The sequence below is a fragment of the Hyla sarda genome, chromosome 1, assembly GCF_029499605.1.
Source record: "Hyla sarda isolate aHylSar1 chromosome 1, aHylSar1.hap1, whole genome shotgun sequence".
Classification (NCBI taxonomy): Eukaryota; Metazoa; Chordata; class Amphibia; order Anura; family Hylidae; genus Hyla; species Hyla sarda.
The window spans coordinates 557108306-557132962 of NC_079189.1; the positions used below are offsets into that span (position 1 = coordinate 557108306).

The 24657-nt window shown below is 44.1% G+C and overlaps 1 protein-coding gene and 1 long non-coding RNA gene across 2 annotated transcripts in view; one reads left to right on the forward strand and one right to left on the reverse strand.

The window, feature by feature from the left end:
• LOC130293408 (uncharacterized) overlaps positions 1-1022 on the reverse strand; it is a 41791-nt gene extending 40769 nt beyond the window's left edge. Inside the window, exon 1 of the long non-coding RNA XR_008848200.1 lies at positions 889-1022. This is a non-coding gene — a long non-coding RNA (uncharacterized LOC130293408). The remainder of the gene's footprint in view (positions 1-888) is intronic.
• MRPS30 (mitochondrial ribosomal protein S30) lies at positions 826-14952 on the forward strand. Its single transcript, XM_056542040.1, has 5 exons — positions 826-1658; positions 2507-2652; positions 4517-4622; positions 5927-6103; positions 14566-14952. The coding sequence occupies exons 1-5, from the start codon at positions 986-988 to the stop codon at positions 14826-14828; spliced, it is 1365 nt and encodes a 454-aa protein (XP_056398015.1). The 5' UTR covers positions 826-985; the 3' UTR covers positions 14829-14952.
• The last annotated feature ends 9705 nt before the right edge of the window (positions 14953-24657 follow it).

The window sequence follows — 24657 nt, forward strand, 5'->3', positions numbered from 1 at the left end:
TCGGGGTCCTGTACAGTACACACAGTGTCCTAAAAAAGTAAAATGGAGCCACCCTCACCTGGTGTCCAAAGGAGCAGCTAACCCTGGTACAGGTAAAGTGTACAGAACATGTAATACCTCCCTGTACTGTAGGGGGGGGCTACCAGACCTCAGTCAGTGCATACACTTCAGTAATACAGGTGTTTTACCGGTAAATTGCCCATTCTGATTGGTCAGTTCTTCCAGCCATTGACGCGTTTCACAGATCTGGACTGTCCATGGCATTGTATGTTGAGTCTGGTTTCAACTTACAATGGTCCAGAAAAGACCATTGTATGTTGAAACTATTGTATGTTGAGGCCATTGTAAGTTGAGGGATCACTGTATAAAGTACACTGCGTAAAAATGAAACCCCTGTTGCCAAATAGCTTTTTCATCAATTTTGCCCACCATCATTTTTTGGGGGCTTCACTTTACATTTTGTGGTGAACTAAGTAATGCCATTACAATGTACAATTGCTCCCACATAAAACAAGCCCCTACATGGGTCTGTAGGTGGGAAATTTAAAGTGTTATGATTAACCCCTTAAAGGCACAGCCAATTTTCATTTTTGCATTTCATTTATCTTTGCTACATAGACTCATTGCACAATGTGACGTACATGTACCTCGCCATGCGCTGAGGACCAGGCAGCGGTGGTGTATATGTACGTCACATGTCCTCTATGGGGTTAAAAGACGGAGAAAAAAATGAAAACTGAACAAATGAAATCGCTGTATCCTGAAGGTGTTAATGGTTTGTGCAGGAAAAAAACATTCAGGACGGCAGCTCCAGCCCATTGGCCCTTAGAACACAATCACGTGATCCTGCTGGGCTAAAGGAGAGAAGATGCTGCAAGGAGCACTGACCAGGAGCAGCGCTAGTCTTCAAGGAGCTGTTCTGCGCCTGCGCGCCTGTTACTGACGTCTCTTCCTACACGTGCTTCTATGTGAACTGCGCCGCTACATGTGCGTGGCCAGACGTCAGACAATCGAGAGCCCTGATTGGTCCTCTCCCTGCCATCTGACCTCCAGCTGTCCACTCAGAGCTCGCTGTGAAAGGTCGCGTCCTTGGTTGCCGGGGCGCAAGATGGCGGGGCGCAGGATCTTCGGGAAGCTGCGGCACAATGCGGAGTTACCGGCCGCCCTGCTCTTACCCCCGGAGCCCCCCGCCGCAGCCTCCTCCCCGTACCCGCCCGTCGTGGCCTCCATGACGTCTGGGAGCACGGCGTCCCGACGGAGGCGTATAGAGGGGCACTACAGCCGGGTGCGCGCCCAGACCGATGTGTCCGCCAAGCTGAAGCTGATCACCGGCCTGCAGCGGCTCAAGTACGTGGTGTATCCGCAGACGTTCGCGCAGAACGCGGACAGATGGTACCAGCACTTCACCAAGACGGCGTACGTGCCAGGCCTGCCCGGGAGGAGCGGGGGTCCGGTCAGCCTGGGGGAGCAGGAGATGTCCGGACTGAAGTCTATGCTGTGCGAGGCGCTGCTGCAGGAGCTCTACTACACCACCAGGGGGCGCACCTTCCTGTACCGCAGCCAGGAGGTCTCCGCGGGGCCCTTCTTGTCCCGGGCCATGGCCATCCTCAGCAGTCAGTGCGCCCAGTACAACGGCCTGCTCCGCCACAGCACCCTGGGTGAGTGGTGCATGGCGCCTGCATAGGCTGCGGAGATGTGCTCTGCATACATACCCATGGTGCCAGGCCTACACAGTATTCCCCAACTGACTGCTGTAATATTACAACTACCAGCAAACCCAGACACCCTTAGACAGTCCGGGCATGCTGGGAGTTGTAGTTTTGCATAGGTTGTGGGGACTTTGCCTGTATACATACCCATAATATCAGTCTTTCACACTATATGACAGTATTCTCCAACTGGCAGTTGACAAACAGCGACCATCTGACCTTGCATGCTGGGAGTTGTAGTTTTGTAACCCACAGAATGCCACAGGCTGGGGAACATTGCTCTTTGGGGTATATGCATGAATAAGGGTTACTTCACCCTCCATGATGGATGTATACATAGGGTCCAACAGATTGGCCAGGATGCAGCACATACCTTGACATCACATGATCAGTTATCACTGTCCCCTCACCTCTTCGCGTGTCGGTCGTTAGTGTCCCCTCACCTCTTCGCGTGTCGGTCGTTAGTGTCCCCACATACCCCCTCACCTCTTCGCGTGTCGGTCGTTAGTGTCCCTACATACCCCCCTGCGTCGGTCGTTAGTGTCCCCACATACCCCCTCACCTCTTCGCGTGTCGGTCGTTAGTGTCCCCACATACCCCCCCTCGCGTGTCGGTCGTTAGTCTCCCCACATACCCCCCCCCCTCGCGTGTCGGTCGTTAGTGTCCCCTCGTCTCAAAAACTCCGTTGTGTACACGCACCCTTAGTCTGTAATGTATGTGAACTGTAGAGCTGCCAGTGAGACACATCTTGGGACTCTCTTCTGCTGTTAGACTTTTATGATGTTTTTTTCTTGCAGATGTGAAGCCTCAGGTGAACTTTTACTGGCTGCGTGGTGAGACCAGGGTCCCTCGTGGTCACCGAAAAGGCTGCATAGATCCCATCAGATTTCAGATTGATGATACCCCCCTGGTGCAGATCAGAGTGCCGGAACCCCTCAAAGAGGTAAGTGTTATCCATGTGGACATGTTTTGCCTCTTATCCCCTGTTCTGTGAAAAAGTGTCTGACACAGCGTCTGCAACAGGTTTTTATCATTTGGTAGTAAACAAAGGTTATGTATTATGAGAGAGAGTGAGAGAGAGAGATAAATATATATATATATATATATATATATATATATATTCCATATCTCTAATATAATCTCTTTCTATCTGTTTTCCTTTTGAAATTATTAGGAATAGATTAGTGTTATGGGCAACTCAGCAGCTTTTCCTCTGCGCAGGTTTTGATAAATCTCCCCCTTTGTCTTTATTTGAATCACTGTATGGTACACCGAGGTCCGTATTATTTATCCTGCTAGTGGTTTGTGCCCAAAAATGTTCCATCTGTTATTGACATAGGGCAGGGTGCTTCAAAACTACAACTCCCAGCATGCCCGGACAGCCTTCGGCTGTCCGGGCATGCTGGGAGTTGTAGTTTTGCAACAGCTGGGGGTACGCTGGTTGGGAAACACTGCCATATGGGCTGCCCTGTGTGCTTAGGGGTATATGTTTTTTTAGGAGTTTGGGGATTTTTTTTGTCTTGTGTTTTGTAAATAAAAATACCGTATTTATCGGCGTATAACACGCACTTTTTAAGCTAAAAATTTTAGCCTAAAGTCTGTGTGCGTGTTATACGCCGATACACCCCCAGGAAAGGCAGGGGGAGAGAGGCCGTCGCTGCCCGCTTCTCTCCCCCTGCCTTTCCTGGGGTCTAGAGCGCTGCTGTCGGCCCTTTTCACCCCCTGGTTATCGGCGCCGCTGCCCGTTCTGTCCCCCTGACTATCGGTGCCGGCGCCGATAGCCAGGGAGAGAGAAGCGGCGCCGACAGCCAGGGGGAGAAAAGGGGCAACGGCACCCATTGCCGGCGCCGCTGCCCCGTTGCCTCCCCCCATCCCCGGTGGCATAATTACCTGAGTCGGGTCCGCGCTGCTCCAGGCCTCCGTCGTGCGTCCCCGGCGTCATTGCTATGCGCTGAACAGCGCGGCGCATGACGTCAGAGCGCCGCGCCGTGCATAGCAACGACGCTGGGGACGCACGACGGAGGCCTGGAGCAGCGCGGACCCGACTCAGGTAATTATGCCACCGGGGATGGGGGGGGGCAGCGGCGCCGGCACCGATAGTCAGGGGGACAGAACGGGCAGCGGCGCCGATAACCAGGGGGTGAAAAGGGCCGACAGCAGCGCTCTAGACCCCAGGAAAGGCAGGGGGAGAGAAGCGGGCAGCGACGGCCTCTCTCCCCCTGCCTTTCCTGGGGGTATATCGGGGTATACACGCGCGCACACACGCACCCTCATTTTATCATGGATATTTGGGTAAAAAACTTTTTTTTTTACCCAAATATCCTTGGTAAAATGAGGGTGCGTTTTATAGGCCGGTGCGTGGTATACCCCGATAAATACGGTAGATTTTGGGATAGTGTGTGATTTATGGGAAACAATTCTAGGTTAATGTATTGGTATTTTTTTTTGTTGTTGTCTTGCATATATCATTTATCCCACGGAAGAGTATAGGTTATAACTGGTTCTTACACAGTCCCAGTAATGTGGATTATTAGTAGTTTAGTAGAAATTGTTTCCAGTACCATTTATTTCCTGATAACACCCAGCTAATATCTCCTCCCAGAGCATCTATCATAAGATACTAGGGAGGGTATGTCGTGTTAACACTGTCATGTTTAGCAAAAGAAAAAAAAAAACGTAACCCATTTATCCATTGATGTAGTTATATGTTGTAAGAAAAATTTGCTTAACTTTTGAACAGAAAATGACAGCATATGTGTTTTTTTTGTTTATTAATTTTTTTTTTTTTTTTCCCGTCTCTCCTCTAGTTTGTTCCTTTAGACTTTGTTGTACCTGAGGAAGTTCCTGTTGTTCCCTATGAGCCAAGCAGGTTACCACTGTTTCCAAGGCAATATGACAACAACATCTTCATAGGTAAATCTCCTCGGCACACATGTGTGGAGATTTTCATACATGAAGCAAAATTGCAGGACCAGCTAGACACATTGTGTGTCTCCCCCAACCCCCCCCCCCCCCCCTCTATATTAGCAGGTCGTGTTGGCGCTGGTCACGTGAAAATGTTTCCCTAAAGGGTAGTCCCATTTTTGCCATTTTATAAACACATACACAGGATATGACTTAACTGCTTGATACTTGTAGGGCAGTGCTGTTGTGTTTTTGCCAATTTAGAGTAGGGTCACTAGAGATGAGCGAACTTACAGTAAATTTGATTAGTCACAAACTTCTCGGCTCGGCAGTTGCTGACTTTTCCTGCATAAATTAGTTCAGCCTTCAGGTGCTCCGGTGGGCTGGAAAAGGTGGATACAGTCCTAGGAAAGAGTCTCCTAGGACTGTATCCACCTTTTCCAGCCCACGGGAGAGCTGAACTAATTTATGCAGGAAAAGTCATCAACTGCCGAGCCGAGAAGTTCGTGACGAATCGAATTTACTGTAAGTTCGCTCATCTCTAAGGGTCACACAGTGTATTTGCTGCTCACAAACTTCCATCAGCTGATAAAATGTTCAAAGCTGAAATACAGAGAGACAAATGCGCTGCAGGTTGTGGTAAGTGTGACCCTACCTTTAAAGTGTGTCTGATGGCAGAAGTCGCCTTGCTATGCGCTTGTCTGTGCTCGTTTAAAGAAGCACTCTGGGATTTATTTATTTTTGCTTGTATTTTGCAGCATTGGCTACTAGAAAATAACATGGAGGTTCTTGTGTATACCTTTTGCTTCATCTGTTTTAGCACCATTGAGGTATTTTATGGATATTTGAAGTCTTCAGGCTATGTTCACACCTTGCGTCTGACACATTTTTAATGGGATTTGTGCAACAAATAGCTGTGTAAAATGTGTAAGCACAAACACGGGTGGTGTATAACTGCAGTATATCCTGATCCCGTAAAGATGTCAGCAAAATATACATAGAGATGAGTGGTAGGTCATTATGTCATCCTGTTGTTTACAGGAAGTTAGATGACCGAAGATGGACTAGGTCCTCTGTGGGTCAGGCAAGTGATCACATGACCTAGTTACAGTAACAAAATAAATGCTTGAATGCAGCTGTGCTGGAATGAAGCAGATGGCGCTGTAGGAATAGTGGAGAAAAGTGTGAAGACCACGGTGTGTTGGTATTTGAAGTATAGGTACACATGTTGCTGTAAATTGTCATTATGTATAGGGGTTTAGCTACTGTTTTTTAAGGATTGCAAATTAGTGTTTGCTGTTCCCTTCTCATAGGTTCCAAGTTGGATGACCCTTGTAGTTTTGGTCACACGCAGTTTCACCTTGTACCAGACAAGTACAAGAGGGAGAGGCTAGAAAAGCTGAACCAAGCACACCACACAGAAGTATTCCTCAGGGCTAATGCCATAGCCAGTCTCTTTGCCTGGACAGGAGCTCAGGCCATGTACCAAGGTAAGGCCGGATGTTCCTTCACTCTTCAGAAGGTGTATCTTCAAGTGTGTGGTTTTAAGAAAAAGATTAAAAACACAGCTCTCCCATATCACAGGGATAGGTAATGCAGTATTTGGATTCAGAACCTCTTAGCCAAAACACAGAAGATGTAATATCTTTACATTGATCTCTGTATCAGCTTTACTTCTGGTTTTGTGACAGTGATGTAAATCTGGCCATCCAGTTTTTGTGGCACAGGAGAGGATCAAATGGAAGGAAAAGTGTAAAGGAAAGACTGATACCATATTTCTTCTCATTTGTATCTGCTCCTGTGTCTAGACTGGGATATGGTCACATGTGGCCGATTTGTTGCAGAGTAAGTCGGTCCCGTACACCTGCAAGGGATTGGTTTTTGGAGCGTTAGCATGTACAGTATCCTGCGCATATTTGATGTAAATTAAATGACGGAACACAGCTTCAAATATGCACAGGATACTCTACATGAGAATACACTTTTTTCAGTCTATCCCTGGTAACCCAAGTCTTCACCTGTGCAAAAAAAAGGGTCTATTACTGCCTTAAAATGTTGAAAGAAAAATCCCCTATTAATGCCAATGAGGGCTTTTTATTGCACTTCTATGGCGAGTCTATGTGCCAGTGATTGGCTGAGCAGGCATTTGATGTATGTGAAGACTTCTCCAGAAAGCACTGATCATCATGGAATGGGCACCACTGGAACAGCAAGTATCGGAGTATAGGTGGTGATTTTATTTTTTACCTCCCTTAGCTCTTATAAAAACTTTTTGCACCCCATGAATGCTGTATTTTTTTCCCCTCTTCAAATATGAGGTTTAAAATGTACAATTGTTTTGGAGTCCTAGAAACCTGACCCAAAGTCCCTCATGTGATCCCATATTAGGCTGGGCACACACTACATTTTTACAGTACGGGAACCGGGTCCGGCTGGGGGAGCGAAAACCGGGTGATTCTGTATCCCGGCCCGTATCTAATTAATTTCAGTGAGCCGACCGGAGTCAAATGGTGACTCTGGTCGGCTCGTTTTTTGCCTCGTATCCAGTTTTCTGACCAGACCTAAAACCGTGGTATGCCGTGGTTTTAGGTCCGGTCACAAAACCGCATACGGGGCGGAAATGAGCTGACCGGAGTCACCGTTTGACTCCGGTCGGCTCACTGAAATGAATTAGATAAGGGCCGGGTCCAGCTGGGATACGGGAGCGCCAGGTTTTCGCTCCTCCAAGCAGGATCTGGTTCCCGTACTGTAAAAACGTAGTGTCAACCCAGCTTTACAGGACTGTTGTGCTTTAATTTTAGCTGCCAAAATATAACATTTAAAAAAAAAAAAGTGTCTGCTCTATATCCAATGTAGGTCCAGCTCATAAACTTTAACAAGGCTCTGTTGTCCTCAAATCAAATCCAGAACTACATGTTATATCAGAAAACTGGCTGATACCAGAAAACTATTTTTATAAGGCCAGCGCTGTTTAATTTGGACTAATCTAAAGAGATGTCTGCAAGGACGTGCATGTTAATCTCGTAGGAGCTTAATATTGTAGAATTATTTTCTTCCTTAGAAAGAGGGTCTTTGTCACTGTGGAGTACTTTGGTTTTCCCTGGCTCTGACACGAGGGCCTTACAATAACAGCAAGGGGTACTGCAAGGGAGAACAGAGGCGTCCTTCACTTACAGATTGTCATCTGTATGCATGCCAGATGGAGGTCTGAAGAAAAATCTTTTAGTCTTCACCTAGCAATGGAAGCCAATGGATGTAGACTGTATGTTGGAAGCTTTCTTGGTATACTTGCAAGACATATGGTGAATGTGTAGTGTGAGCAGCCCCTACAATCAAAGGCTATGGGAGGATATTCAAAGATCAGTGTCTTAGTCTGGTCCTAAGTAAAGCCCTACCAGGGGACGGTTATGTAATTTTTACCAACAGGCACATGACTCTTGATAAATCTTGGGTACATTTGCATCTATAGACATCTCAAGGAAGCCTACACAAACTAGGCGCTGGTGTAGATATGGTTACAACCTAGTTCTGTACTCTGCTGTAAGTGGTAATAAATCTGTTGGGTCATGCCCCTTTAGTCCAAGCTTTACCCGCTTTTTGAAAAGTGTACAAAATTTGCAACTTTTTAATTTTTGACACCAGACGTGGCAAACTGGGGCTTGCACAAAGATCTTTAACCCCTTATCAGCGAAGGGCGTGAATGTACGTCCTGGTGCGGTGGTACTTAACGTACCAGGACCGTACACTTACGTCCTGTACATGACCGTGAGCACCAGTGTGGTGCTTGCGTCATGCACGGCAGGTCCCGGCTGCGATCGCGTTTGCGCTTATGTCTGCCATTAACCCCTCAGATGCTGTGATCGATACAGATCATGGAATCTGTGGCTTTGCAGGCATAAAAATGGATGATCGTCCACAGCGCTGCCGCAGAGATCTGATCATCCATAATGGTGGACGGAGGTCCCCTCACCTCCCTCCCTCAGTCTCCTGGGGTCTTCTCTAGTCTAAGATTGAGCAGACCAGAGCAGATGATCACCGATAACACTGATCAGCGCTATGCCCTATGCATAGCGCTGAACAGTATTAGCAATCAAATGATTGCTATAAATAGCGTGAAAAATTAATAAACATATATTTTATTGCCGCGTGTGTAAAAGTCTGAACTATAAAATTATATATTAATTATCCCGTATGGTGAATGGCGTAAAGGTGTTGTAAATTTTTTATTTTTTTTATGGAAAAAAAAAAGTAAAATACAAGCAAAATTGGTACTACAAATCGTGGTGTAAAAAACTAGCCCTCATACTGCCCCGTATACAGAAAAATGAGAAAGTTATAGGTGGTCAAAATAGGGCAATTTCAAACATACTAATTTTGTTTAAATAGTTTGAGATTTTATTTTATTATTTTTTTAGCGGTATAATTATAAAAAGGCATATAACATGGGTATCATTTTAAACATATCGACCCACAGAATAAAGAAAACATGTCATTTTTACCGTAAAGAGTACAACCTTCCAAAACTTGCTAAATTGCGGTTTTCTCTTATTTTCCCACAAATTTATTTTTGGGTTGTGCCATACATTTTATGGTGAAATAAGTGATGTCATGACAAAGTAAAATTGGTGACTCAAAAAACAAGCCTTCATGTGTGTCTGAGGATGGAAATGTGAGTTTTGATTTTTAGAAGGCAAGGAGGAAAAAACAAAAAATGCTAAAATAAAATGGGCCTGGTCCTTTAAGGGGGTTAACTATAGAACACACACAAAAAGTAGAGTAGGCATACTTGCTTAGAGAGATTTATGTTTTATATATATATATATATATATATATTTTGGTTTTATCATAGTTTTTAGGTGGAAATGTTGTGTGCCTACACTGCTGCCTGGTATATTAGGAGTGCCTTTTGACCATAAAGAATGTGTACAAATGTCTACCAAAATAAATATCGGCTCTGAAATAGGACTTGCAAGTTCTCTTATTGGACTCGAATAAAAGAGATGCGATAGCCTGCAGATACTGCTTTCACATCGGTTAAAAAGGGAAGCTAAAAAGTAAGAAAGACATATAATTATATAGCAGGGGAGACTTAAGGACTGTTGGATGTATAGTGTCACTGTACAGTGATTACTAGGTATACATACTGTAAGTAAATATAGAGGTGAATGGAAAACCCAGTAGTCTGGATACCTATAATATGTACATAGGAAAGTCCTAAAAGATCTGGACACTCATAATTCTAGATTGGTAAATTAAAGAGTAAAAAGGACCACATTCTAAATTATCTGTAGTATGTAGATAGAGTGCAAGTGCTGCTTCGTTTTCACATAACCCGATTCTACAATTAAGTATGCAACTGTTTTACTCAGAGTTCCTTCTGATAGTGTAGTTCCTTAACCTCTGCAGTACACAGGGCATATGCATACGCCCTGCATCCTGAGTCCTTAAGGACATAGGACGCACGGGTACGCCCGTGGGAATTCCAGTCCCCGCTGCTAGCTGTTCGGGGACCGGACCGGGTACCCTGCTGAAATCATTCAGCAGGCATCCCGACACACTGCAGAGGGAGGTCCTGAGACCACCCAATGTCGGCAATCACCGGTCCATTCAAACTGGCGATATGCTGCACTTCTGGGTCATATGGGTCTTCGGAGACACGGAAAATAAGGGGGATCGGGGGTGTCCAAGACACCCCTGATCCACCCCCCCCCTGAAGGGAGAGGAGTGAGGTGAGCAGATCAGGGGCGGGGGGGGGGTTAAAGTTTGGTTTCCCCGTTTTGCCCACCCACCGTAGTCCGGGCAGAAGCTGCGTACTTCCAGCTGTTGTATAACTACATCTCCCAGCATACCCTTCGGCGATCGGTACATTCTGGGAGTTGTAGTTTTGCAAACAGCTGGAGGCACACTGGTTGGAAAACCTTCAGTTAGGTTCTGTTTCTGAGTTAGGTATTTTCCAAACTGAAGGTTTTCCAACCAGTGTGCCCCAACTGTTGCAAAAGTACAACTCCCAGCATGCATGGTCTGTCATTGTCCGATCACAATGCTTCTGGGAAGGGACGGGAGACTGCCCCTGCTGGTGGAGTCTCTACCGCGCCCATTCACGCTGGAGAGTATGGTTATCAGCTGTTTGCCAACCCCTGAGGAAGTCTCCTTTTGGGAGCGACGGAACGCGTGTGGTCTCTGTGGCCCCATCCCCATACTGATCATCACATCTGGTCTAGTCCTCCATCTTCTGCACGCTTGTTCTATGCATAGTGCAAATTGCAAGTATCACAGGCTTAGTGGTTATTATAGCTGTTTATTGTTGTTTACATATTATTGACTATGTTGCTACACAGCCTGTACATCCATTATCTATAACAGTCTTATATGTGTGGTGTGACTAATTATTCAGCACAGTAGGACGGGTGCCTGCTACTAGGAGAGGAGGTTCATGGCCCCTCCCTAGATCAGTGCTTGGGCTTACATCTTAGCCCATTATTTTAAATGGTTTTAATACTGTTTTCTTCCTTCCCTTTGTTTTGTATAGACACAAACTTGGCATTATAATTAAAATTCGTTTATATTTTCTACATTTGTGTGTTGGTGTGCTGATGTAACTTCAGTGTGTTTCCCCTTTTCTAATTGCTGATTGCCAATAGTGACGTTACTATGGTATGGCGGGACGACCAGAAAACCTCCGACACGTTTCAAAGACTGAACGGTCTCCTTCATCTGGGATCAGTGTCCAGATCTTTTAGGACTTTTTCCTATGTACATATTATAGGTATTCAGACTACTGGGTTTTTCCATTCACCTCTATATTTACTTACAGTATGTATACCTAGTAATCACTGTACAGTGAAACATTCTACATTCAACAGTCCTTTAGTCTCCCCTGCTATAGAAATGTCTGTCTTTTTATCAGTTTTGCACAAACCTCAGCAAAACTCTGATTTACAAAAATGGAACTATAAATGGAGGCAAACTAGCAGTTTTAAAATGTATTAACCCCTTAACAACGCAGACTTAAATGTACGTCCTGGTTTGGCGGTACTTCGCACACCAGGACGTACATTTATGTGCTGTGTATGACCGGGAGTATCGGAGCGGTGCTCGCGTCATACAAGCATACAATGTTTTTAGATTTTTTATTTATTTTTTTGTATCTAGCCTTGGGTATCATTTTAATCGTATTGACCCACAGAATAAAGAACAGTTGTCATTTTACCGTAAAGTGTACAGTGTGAAAACAAAACCCTCCAATGTGCAAAATTGTGGTTTTCTTTTCAATTTCCTCCTTAAATAATTTTTTTTCGGTTCGCCATACATTTTATGGTAAAATTAGGTTTCATTACAAAGTACAATTGGTCACGCAGAAAACGAGCCTTTATATGGGTCTGTAGATGGAAATATAAGGGTTATGGATTTTAGAAGGCGAGGAGGAAAAAACGAAATGCAAAAATAAAATTGGCCTGGTCCTTAAGGTTAAAATGGGCTTTGTCCTTAAGGGGTTAATCACACACATATGTCATGCTTCCACATGCACTGATTCACACAATCTTCCCCAATTGTGTATCTTTCATACAGTATGTATTAGTGGTGTTACACCCCTGTGTGGGGAGTAAATTGGGGGTGGGTTGTCTCTTGTCAGCTCTGGAGACTCATTGAAACTGTAAGCCCTTTCCCTGCCATCTCTTCTTCTACCAAGCTGTCTCCATGTATGCCATTCCAGCTCCTTCACTCTATTGCTCTAATTGTAATTAATGGCAATTAAAGCGCAGCATCCCTCCTTTTCTGCGTCTGCTTTGAATGCTTTTGCTGCAGGTGACGTTCCTCCTTTTTGTTGGTTCAGGCACGCTCTGTTCATCACTGTGCCTGTCAGGGAATAGGCGTTTCATGCTGAGCGGGGTCAGTTGCTGTAACTTAACTTGTAACTTAAAGGGGTACTCTGTCCCAAGACATGTTACCCCCTGTCCAAGGGATAGGGGATAACATGTCTGATTGCAGGGAGTCTGGCTGCCTGGACCCCCTCTGGTCTACGGGCCAGCACTGCGGCATTACGGTTAGGGAAGCCTGGACCGGACCCCTTGCGATCAGACATGTTATCCCCTATACTTTGAATAGAGGATAACATGTCTAGGTGCAGAGTACCCCTTAAGGACCCGGGGTTTTTCCATTTTTGCACTTTCGTTTTTTCCTCCTTACCTTTAAAAAAAATCATAACTTTCAATTTTGCACCTAAAAAATCCATATGACTGCTTATTTTTTGCGCCACCAATTCTACTTTGTAATGAAATCAGTCATTTTACCCAAAAATCTACGGCGTAACTGGAAAACGCCATTTTGTAATTTTTGGGGGCTTCCATTTCCACAAAGTAAATTTTTCGGTAAAAATTACACCTTATCATTAGATGAGCGAACTTACAGTAAATTCGATTCGTCACGAACTTCTCGGCTCGGCAGTTGATGACTCTTCCTGCGTAAATTAGTTCAGCTTTCAGGTGCTCCGGTGGGCTGAAAAAGGTGGATATAGTCCTAGTAGACTCTTTCCTAGGAATGTATCCACCTTTTCCAGCCCACCGGAGCACCTGAAGGCTGAACTAATTTACGCAGGATAAGTAATCAACTGCCGAGCCGAGAAGTTTGTGACGAATCGAATTTACTGTAAGTTCGCTCATCTCTACTTATCATTATTCTGTAGGTCCATACGGTTAAAGTGATACCCTACTTATATAGGTTGGATATTGTCGTACTTCTGGAAAAAAATCATAACTACATGCAGGAAAATTTAACATAACTTTAATATAACTTTATTTTTCTGCATATTGGGGGGGGAGGGGGGGTTATGAGGGCTAATTTTTTTGTGCCGCGGTCTGAAGTTTTTAGCGGCACCATTTTTGTGTTGATCGGACTTATTGACTGCTTTTTATAAAAATAAAAAAAATTTCATGATATAAAAAGTGATCAAAAATACGCTATTTTGGACTTTGGAAATTTTTTTGCGTGTACCCCATTGACCGTGTGGCTAAATTAATGAGATTTTTATAATTCGGACATTTCCGCACGCGGCGATACCACATTTTTATTTTTATTTACGCTGTTGTGTTTTTTTTTTTTTTTTTTTTTTAACGTGAAAAGGGTGATTCAAACTTATTAGGGAAGGGGATAAATGATCTTAACTTATAGGGGCTATAACACTGCACACACTGATCTTTTACATTGATCAATGGTTTCTCATAGGAAACCATTGATCGATGATTCTGGCGTTTGACTGCTCATGCCTGGATCTCAGTCACTGATCAGTCAGTCAGAGATCGAACACCAGGAAGCAGGTAAGGGGACCCTCCTCATGTCCTATAGCTGTTCGGGATGCCACGATTTTACCCCGGCGATCCCGAACAGCCCCCTGAACTAACCGGCATTAGTTTAAATTCACTTTAGACGCAGCAATCAACTTTGAACGCCGCGTCTAAAGGGTTAATAGCTATTAGCCACAGGTCCTGGCCGTTGCTAGGTGCCGGGCCTGACCCACTATGACCCATTATCGAACGGGAACGGACTCGTGACGTAACGGTACGTCATGGGTCCTTAAGAGGTTAAAGGGGGAGGGGGGAATTGCTTGTCTCCTACAGAAATATGAAGACTGGGAGAGAAGCCCTTAGCTGAGCTCTTCTTCCTACTTGTTCTAGTGATGTATGAGGGTCTTACAACCAAGATCCAAACGGATAAAGATCTTTTGACATGTTTAAAGTTTTTGTTAAAAGTGGTAACCATTTTAAAGGATGCAGCAGATTTCTGTGATTTCTCAGGATGAGGTTCTTTCTGCAGCATGCTCCAGTCAGGTAGATGAAATAGACAATTTTGCAATGTGTGAATTCACACCTAATGCAGCAGAATTCGGTGCTCCTTCTTCAGTACAGACCTTTAGTGTCATATTTTTGTGTAATCTTTTTCCTTTCTCTCCCCGCAGGCTTCTGGAGTCAGGAAGATGTCACGCGACCCTTTGTCTCACAAGGTGTTATTTCTGATGGGAAATATTTTTCATTTTTCTGCTACCAGCTGAATACTTTGGCTCTGGCCGCAGATGCAGACAAAGACCCGAACCGTAAGAACATTTGTTGGGGAACGGAAAGCGCTCCTCTGTATGAAGCGGTGGAAAAAGATGACATCAAAGGATTTAATGATGAAGTGTTTAGGAAGCTTGTTGACTTTTTCCTCAACTCCCCGGCATAGCATTATGCCCTGAAAGAAAAGATTTAAGCCTGCCTAGTTATTTCATATGTACATATATCTATTCACGCACTTAAGTAAATAAAATGAAACCTCAGATTTTTACCATTCTGCCAGTGGTTGTGTTTACTAAAGAAGTATATGAATGCTGTATTCCTCATGCAAATTATGCACAAAGAGTTAATTTCTGCTGCAGCGCCCTCCAAAGGGAGATAAAGCATTACACAGTTATGACTAAAATGACTAGACTGAGTCCTCCAGAGGTGCATTTATTGAAGCAATCTTTATCTGATGGCTCAATGTACTTAGCACATCCACCCTAACTCTAAGCCAGACAACTCTGTTCAACTCCAGTCTTTCTGTCGGACTGACAGCTGCTTTAGCAGTGAACTAGTCCTAAACCTGATCAATTTGTCAATAGGGCTGAACTGCAGCACCAAACAAAACCAATGGACGAGCTGTTGTACATCGATCAGTCATAACCTTAAAACCACTGCGAAGTAAAGGATAATCCCATTATCTGCTGACAATGGTGCCTGTTGGGGTGGGAGATGTAAGGCAACAAGTGATCACTCCCTCCTTGTAACTGTTGTGATGGAAGCAGGACAATTGTGGCAAGGTCTGGTTCATGATGGATCAGCATCTCCAAAGGGCGGGTCTTAGGAGCGTGATCCTGGTATACAGTCGTTGTCTACAAGTGGTCAAAAGGACAACCAGGGTGGTAGGTGCCCAGTACTATGCAATGGGCATGTGAGCATCAGAGCTGGACCATGGAGCTAAAGAAGACTGCCTGATGTGATGAATCAAGTGTTGTTTTTGTTTTTTTTAACCTTGTGTGGACGGCCGGGCACCGATGAGAGGACATCAGTATATCGCCCTGGTGTCACTGCAGAAATTGTTCAGGAATGTGAAACATGACACAGATGGAGGTGATGACTCAGATTGCCCCGGATCTAAGGCTAAGTTCACACTACAGAATTCTGATTAGATATTACAGGCAATGGGATTCCGTTGCACAGTCCACACTATGAAATTTTAGCGGCGGATGTTTAGGTGGTGAAATTTCAATGCCAAAAGAATGATCTCGGACAGGCGCACTTGAAGTCTCCGGCTGGAAATTCCTCATTGCAATCAATAAACTGGGATGCGCTGGAAAAAAAAGTCCATATAAACTGTTAAGAGGATCTTCTGTTAATCTCTTGGTGCCACAAGACTTGTTCAGAGGCTTTGATGGGTCAGAACTAGCTAGGGATTGACTCCATTTTAGGCAGGTGGTTTTAATTATATGGCTGATCAGTTTAGACCTGCATTTCAAACTCTGGACACGGGATGTAGATGTAACCTCCACAATAAACCATTACAGTCCTATAAATTGTTGGTTCAGAAGAGTTATAGAGAAAACCCTACAATGCTGATGGTGATGTTCAGATGTTTGCAGCCCCTTCTCTGCCCCTCCCCAGTTGGTTTTACAGTTAATATTCCTCCTATATTTTGTGCCACTTATAACATTGTCAGAGGCCATAAATATAACACAATGTAAAGTAAACCTTTTACTCACTAGAGGGCAGTGTTGGACTATTAGAATTAACTGGAAAAAAGTGGTTTCCAACCAGTGTTTATAGCTGATGTAGAACTACAGCTATCAGGTCCTGACAGCCTTCAGTTGTTGGGACATGATGGAAGTTGTAATTTTGAAACAGCTGGAGAGACACAGGTTGGAAAACACTAATATTTAAATACAAAATACACTGCTCAAAAAAATAAAGGGAACGCTAAGATAACATCCTAGATCTAAATAAACTAATAGTATGAAATACTTTCATCTTTACATAGCTGAATGTGCTGACAAAAAAATCACACAAAAATTATCAATGGAAATCAAATTTATCAACCCATAATAGTCTGGATATGGAGTCATACTCAAAATCAAAGTGGAAAATCACACTACAGGCTGATCCAACTTTGATGTAAGATCCTTTTAAAACTAGTCAAAATGAGTTTCGGTAGTGTGTGTGGCCTCCACGTGCCCGTATGACCTCCTACAATGCCTGGGCATTCTCTTGATGAGGTGGTGGATGGTCTACTGAGGGATGTCCTCCCAGACCTGGACTAAAACATCCCCCAACTCCTGGACAGTCTGTGGGGCAACGTGGCGTTGGTGGATGGAGTGAGACATGATGTCCCAGATGTGCTCAATCGGATTCAGGTCTGGGGAACGGGTGGGCCAGTCCATAGCATCAATGCCTTCCTCTTGCAGGAACTGCTGACACACTCCAGCCACATGAGTTCTAGCACTGTCTTGTATTAGGAGAAACCCAGGGCCAACCGCACCAGCATATGGTCTCACAAGGGGTCTGAGGATCTCATCTCTTTACCTAATGGCAGTCAAGCTACCTCTGGCAAGCACATGAAGGGCTGTGCGTGCCCCCCCCCCCCCAAAGAAATGCCACCCCACGCCATCACTGACCCACCGCCAAACCAGTCATGCTGGAGGGTGATGCAGGCAACTGAAGTATCTCCATGGTGTCTACAGACTGTCACGAGCTCAGTGTGAACCTGCTTTCATCTGTGAAGAGCACAGGGTGTCATTGGCGAATTTGCCAATCTTGGTGTTCTCTGGCAAATGCACGGTGTTGGGCTGTAAGCACAACCCCCACCTGTGGATGTCTGGCTCATACCACCCTCATGGAGTCTGTTTCTGACCATTTGAGTGGACACATGCACATTTGTGGCCTGCTGGAGGTCATTTTGCAGGGCTCTGGCAGTGCTCCTCCTTACACAAAAGCAGAGGTAATGGTCCTGCTGCTGGGTTGTTGTCCTCCTACGGCCGCCTCCACGTCTTCTGATGGTGCTGGCCTGTTTTCTGGTAGCGTCTCCATGCTCTGGACACTACGCTGACAGATGCAGCAAACCACCTTGCCACAGCTCGCATTGATGTTCCATCCTGGATGAGCTGCACTACCTGAGCCACTTGGGTGGGTTTTAGACTCAGTCTCATGCTACCACTATAGTGAAAGCACCGCCAGCATTCAAAAGTGACCAAAACATCAGCCAGGAAGCATAGGAACTGAGAAGTGGTCTATGTTCACAACCTGCATTGGGGGTGTCTTGCTAATTGCCTATAATTTCCACCTGTTGTCTGTTCCATTTGCACAACAGCATGTGAAATTGATTGTCAGTGTTGCTTCCTGAGTGGACAGTGTGATTTCACAGAAGTGTCATTGACTTGGAGTTACATGGTGGTGTTTGTGTTCCCTTTTATCTTTTTGAGGAGTGTATAAAAGTTCCTGTATCTGCGACGGATTATATGTGCCCACTCATACCACTATAGCATAGGGGGTCGCTGTATGTTTTCCACAGTTAGTCTTATACGTAATACAAAGGTTTTTACCTTTTGTGGTCTGTATTCTTGTTCGGATCCTGTTCCTCCAGTGTGTGTACTTTTGCCGATGGTCCGGGCGCGTATGGTAATCCGTGCAGTCACAGGGAGATCTGCCCCGGCCGGCGGCATCTCTACCTGCGTGCTGAAAAGTGAAAGGAGTTTGAGTCCCTTAGCTGGGAGTGACATCACTACAAAGAGCTAGTTAGGCCAAAAAGATTCAATGGCGTTTCGGAGAATATCCTTCTCCTTCCTCAGGGATACTCTGGCCCCCTGGGACTAAGCTATATATACCATCCACCACACTTTACCATACAATCGCCTGCATATGCTAGGAGTTTGTTTTTAGTCTGTACATATTTTCGTATCTAGTTATATGACAGTGCACACTAGGTATAATTTGTGCAGTCCATATGTATTGTGCAAAAAAAATGCATTTAGAAAACGCATATAAATCGCACCATATGAATACAGCCATAAAAATTGTATTTGTTTCTCTTTTTCTGTTTTTTTTTTTTTTTATCATTCTAGAAAAGCAAACCTCTCGAAATCAACGTTGAGGCCAAAGGGTGGCAGTGTGTTAAGGTAAAAAATCCGCCTGCATTCCGTTTTTGATAATTAGGAGATGTAATTTTCTCCCCCCTACAATGGGGATGTATATGTTCTATTCCATAAAAATGGGACCCTTGGAAGGAGGCATTATGTTTATCCGCATGTTTTGAAAGGGGGTGTCCTTGATATCCTGTCCCTATATTATATAGGTGCTCACCAATGCGTTTCGATAAATGTTTGTGCTCCCTATATATATTTTATCACATGGGCAATTCCATATGACACCACTTGTTTTGCTATCTTTATGATATGGACATCCTTACCCGGACAATTGAAGAGGTACATAAATTGGATAGATCTTCCCTTAAGGATAAAAATACCAGCCCGCCAAGTAAAAACATAGGGGACACAGTAAATAAAAATCCTATTATTACCGCCTACAACTCCCAAAGTTTCCTTCTCAGAAAAAAATATAAAAAAAACATTGGGGCATCCTACAGGGGAAGAGAACAATTGTGTTCCGAAAAAGCCAGAACAAAGGGAATTTGATAGCCTCCACAGTCAAAAAAACGGGAAAGAATACCATAAACACAATCTTCTTTCAAAAACCAGGTTTTTACACCTGTCGCATGTGTAAAGGATGCAAATATACTGGAATTACCACCCCAAAACTAGTTATTAACAAAGCGGAATGTTTTGAGAAGAAAATAAAATCCCATATTAATTGCAAAACAAGGAGTATCATATATGGAATTAATTGCCAGTGTAGCAATATATATATATATATATATATATAATATTATAGCGCACGAAGAGACTTATAGATACGCATTGGCGAGCACCTATATAATATAGGGAGAGGATATCAAGGACACCCCATTTCAAAACATGCGGATAAACATAATGCATCCTTCCAAGGGTCCCATTTTTATGGAATAGAACATTTACATCCCCATTGGAGAGGAGGAAATTACAGCTCCCAATTATCAAAAGCGGAATGCAGGTGGATTTTTTACCTTAACACCCTTTGACCTAAACATTGATTTTGAGAGGTTTTCTTTTCTAGAATGATAAACAGAAAAAAGAGAAAAATGGAGCATAACATTTTTATGGCTGTGTTCATATGGGGCATTTTATTTATATGCGTTTTCTAAATGCATTTTTTGCACAATACATATGAACTACACAAAGTATACCTAGTGTGCACTGTCATATGACTAGATACGAAATATATGTACAGACTAAAACATACTCATAGCATATGCAGGCGATTGTATGGTAAATTGTGGTGGATGGTATATAGCCTAGTCCCGGGGGGCCAGGGTATCCCTGAGGAAGGAGAATGCTATTCTCCGAATCTGCGTTGAATCTTTTTGGCCCAACTAGCTCTGTAGTGATGTCACTCCGAGCTAAGGGACTCAAACTCCTTTCAGAAAGCAGGTAGAGATGCCGCCGGCTGGGGCAGATCTCCCTGCGACTGCACAGATTACCATACACACCCGGACCATCGGCAAAAGTACATCGAACACTGGAGGAACAGGATCTGGACAAGAATACAGACCACAAAAGGAAAAAACCTTTGTATTACGTATAAGACTCTATAACTGTGGAAAACATACAGCGCCCTATGTTATAGTGGTATGAGTGCGCACATATAATCCGTCTCTCATACACAAACACTAAGACCTGCCAGCTGAGTATTCAGTAAGACCCCAATTAGCGCTGCCGCCAGTCAGTTTATTTTTTTTAATTTTTTTTTAAGAACTGTGCAGTAGTGCTTTCTTTTGTTTGTGGTGGCCCTGCAGAGGAATTGAACGATTTCCACCAAGGTCCCTGTGAGATTCATACGTACAATATAAATATCCTGCACACATTTATGTGCAGGATTTAAAGTGTACCTGTCTAACAAAAACTTTTGATACTATGTAGATACTATTATTATTATAGAAATATTTGTAATATAAATTTGTTAAAAATTTGTATATTTCTAGGTGAAAAAATGCTGTCCCTGTAGCTATTTCCTGTGAGTCTGTGTGAAGTTCAAATACAGGAAGTGAGGACAGGACAAGCAGGGCTCCTGGCTGGCCAATCGTCCTGATCTGTGAGCCAGGGGTGTGTCAGAGAGACTCAGTGCACAGAGCCCTGCTTGTCCTCAGTGCAAAATGCACAAAACCATCTTTGCCCTTCGAGGTCTCCATAGCAGCTGCATGGTCAGACTCTATGGTACATATGTCCTTGGTATCATTCTATGTTGGGCCCTTACTCCTTCTGACACTAGAAAAGGTATTGGGGTAAGTTATTACTAGGTCCCTCAATGCACTATGCAAGTGGTCATAAATGGTGCTGCCCTGCTCCAAGTTGTCATCTGTATGGCGCTGCTACCAGGGTTCCACCACCAGGTGGCCCAGTGCTAATGGACCCTTCCAAGGCTAGGTTCACATTGCAGTTGTGCTCCAACCCTTTCAGGGTCAATTCGGCAAAGCCGGTGGAACGGGTTGGAGCGCAACTGACACGGCCAGTTTCTGACAGTGTGAACCTAGGCTTGGAAGGGTCCATCAGCACTGGGCCACCTGGTGGTGGAATGGGTTGGAGCACAATGGACACAGCCCTGTCCCAAAAGATCCCATTGGTTTGAATGCGGTCCATTTTATTTTACTGGAGTTGAGCGCTCAACTCCCATCCTACCGACCAACGAATCTATCTTTATCGGAGAACAACAGCTTATTGAACAAGCCCTAAGAGAAAGGAATGGATCAAAGCTTTTACAGAGCTTTTTTGTTACTTAAAATGAATTTGATACTTTACAAGTGAAAACTTCCTAATTTCTTAATTTTCTGCTTTGCCAGCCGTGCCAACAAGAGACTAATAGTCACTGATCCCAGAACAAAAGTTGTTTCCGGTTACTAATTATTCTGTCTTTGTAACATCTGAGCAACGTTAACCAGAAAATGTCATTAATAATTACAATCTGCCGCTGTATAACAGATGCCGAGGCGCCACATCGTCCCCTGTTGTAATGGGATATTGTGACATTTTAACTAATTACATTGGATTATCTGCCGTTTTGATACTTTTCAGTTGATTTATATTAAACTGATACATATGGTTAATAAACGAGGCCCAGGAGTCACACTTCATCCCACCATGGTACAAAGGTAGGAGATAACATTTTCTGAATATCCAACAATGCAATAGGAATACTACAATGTAAGGTAGAGATTGATAGAGTAGGATGCACGTAATGACAGACATCTTTGCCGTATCAATAATGCTGTTGTAAGGACTCCTGATAAAGAATATTCTGCTGCAGTCACAATCCCCATCTATAGACAGTGATAAATCTTCCTCAATGCTAACTGCAGAAAATATAGGATGGTACATAAATCTTAACCCTTTAAAAATGCAGGGTTGTTTTAGCGTTAATTTTCATTTTTGCGTTTTGTTCTTTCTCCCTACCTTTTTAATATCCATAACTTTTTCAGTTTTTCACCTAGAGGGCCATATGAAGGCTTATTTTATGTGGGTCCAATTGTAATTTGTAATGGCATCACTCATTTTACCATAAATTCGCGACGAGGCAAAAAAAAAAAAAAATATATATATATATGTACAGTACAGACCAAAAGTTTGGACACGCCTTCTAATTCAAAGAGTTTTCTTTATTTTCATGACCATGTAGATTCACACTGAAGGCATCAAAACTATGAATTAACACATGTGGAATTATAGACATAACAAAGTGTGAAGCAACTGAAAATATGTCATATTCTAGGTTCTAGCCACCTTTTGCTTTGATTACTGCTTTGCACACTCTTGGCATTCTCTTGATGAGCTTCAAGAGGTAGTCACCTGAAATGGTCTTCCAACAGTCTTGAAGGAGTTCCCAGAGATGCTTAGCACTTGTTGGCCCTTTTGCCTTCATTGGGTTCAGGTCTGGTGACTGTGGAGGCCAGGTCATTTGGCACAGCACCCCATAACTCTCCTTCTTAGTCAAATAGCCCTTACACAGCCGGGAGGTGTGTTTTGGGTCATTGTCCTGTTGAAAAATATATGATGGTCCAACTAAACGCAAACCGGATGGAATAGCATGCCGCTGCAAGATGCTGTGGTAGCCATGCTGGTTCAGTATGTCTTCAATTTTGAATAAATCCCCAACAGTGTCACAAGCAAAGCATCCCCACACCGTCACACCTCCTCCTCCATGCTTCACGGTGGGAACCAGGCATGTAGAGTCCATCCGTTCACCTTTTCTGTGTTGCACAAAGACACGGTGGTTGGAACCAAAGATCTCAAATTTGGACTCATCAGACCAAAGCACAGATTTCCACTGGTCTAATGTCCATTCCTTGTGTTCTTTAGCCCAAACAAGTCTCTTCTGCTTGTTGCCTGTCCTTAGCAGTGGTTTCCTAGAAGATATTCTACCATGACGGCCTGATTCACACAGAGATGTGTCTGCTGCTAGAACTCTGTGTGGCATTGACCTGGTCTCTAATCTGAGCTGCTGTTAACCTGCGATTTTTGAGGCTGGTGACTCGGATGAACTTATCCTCTGCAGCAGAGGTGACTCTTGGTCTTCCTTTCCTGGGGCGGTCCGCATGTGAGCCAGTTTCTTTGTAGCTCTTGATGGTTTTTGTGACTGCACTTGGGGACACTTTTCACCTAGAATATGACCTATTTTCAGTTGTTTCACACTTTTTTGTTCTGTCTATGATTCCACATGTTAATTCATAGTTTTGATGCCTTCAGTGTGAATCTACAATTTTCATAATGAAAATAAAGAAAACTCTTTGAATGAGAAGGTGTGTCCAAACTTTTGGTCTGTACTGTATTTGTGAGGGGAAATTTAAATCAAAAAGGGATTTTGCTACTTTTCGGGTGTTGTGTCTATGCAGTGCACTTTACAGCCAAAAATGACATGTTATCCTTATTCTGTAGGTCCATGTGACTATAGTGATACCCAATATTTATAGGTTTTGTTTTATTTTACTGCTTTAAAAAAAATTATAACTTTTTGTAAGAATTGTCCTCTTCTATTCTCTAACTCCTTACTTTTTTTGAATGCAGGGCTGTATGAGGGCTCATATGTGCACACTTACATTATCAGAGTTTCTCCTCCTGAGCCTCCTCCATAGTGCTGGTACTGTTCACAGCTGTTTGCAAAATGTGTGTCTGGTGTCTGTGCCACCACAATAGGGGAAGCTTAGGAGGAGAGTAAGGAGGTTTCTGCATTACTGCCTTGGGAATCTCCAGTGATAAAGTTCATAAACAGACTCCAGTGTGCGTTAAGTTCATGCTGGTCACCCAAATGCTGTTATGGTATCCATTTACACTTTGTTTATTTTTATTTAGTTTTTAAGTATCCCAACATTCTTGTATACTTTAAGGGGGAGATTTATCAAAACCTGTGCAGAAAAGTGTTGTCCAGTTGCCCGTAGCAACCAATCAGATTGCTTCATTTATTTTTCACAGGCCTTTTAAAGGGGTACTCCGCCCCTAGACATCTTATCCCCTATCCAAAGGATGGGGGATAAGATGTCAGATCGCCGCGGTCCCGCTGCTGGGGAGCCCTGGGATCCCCGCTGCGGCACCGCGCTCTCATTACAGCACAGAGCGAGTTCGCTCTGTGCGTAATGACGGGCGATACGGGGACGGAGCAGCGTGACGTCATGGCTCCGCCCCTTGTGACATCACGGTCCGTCCCCTTAATGCAAGTCTATGGGAGGGGGCGTGAAGACTGCCACGCCCCCTCCCATAGACTTGTATTGAAAGGGGTGTGCCATGACGTCACGAGGGGTGGAGCCATGACGTCACGCTGCTCCGGCCCCTGTACTGCCCGTCATTACGTGCAGAGCGAACTTGCTCTGTGCTGTAATGAGAGTGCGGTGCCGCAGAGGGTATCCC

What these genes read in the sequence shown, in the direction of transcription:
- MRPS30 (XM_056542040.1), top strand. Translation starts at nt 986, where the DNA reads ATGTGCGTGGCCAGACGTCAGACAATCGAGAGCCCTGATTGGTCCTCT. An exon ending in TGACAACAACATCTTCATAG is followed by an intron (nt 4,623 to 5,926) that starts GTAAATCTCCTC and finishes CCCTTCTCATAG; the next exon opens with GTTCCAAGTTGGATGACCCT. An exon ending in AGCTCAGGCCATGTACCAAG is followed by an intron (nt 6,104 to 14,565) that starts GTAAGGCCGGAT and finishes CTCTCCCCGCAG; the next exon opens with GCTTCTGGAGTCAGGAAGAT.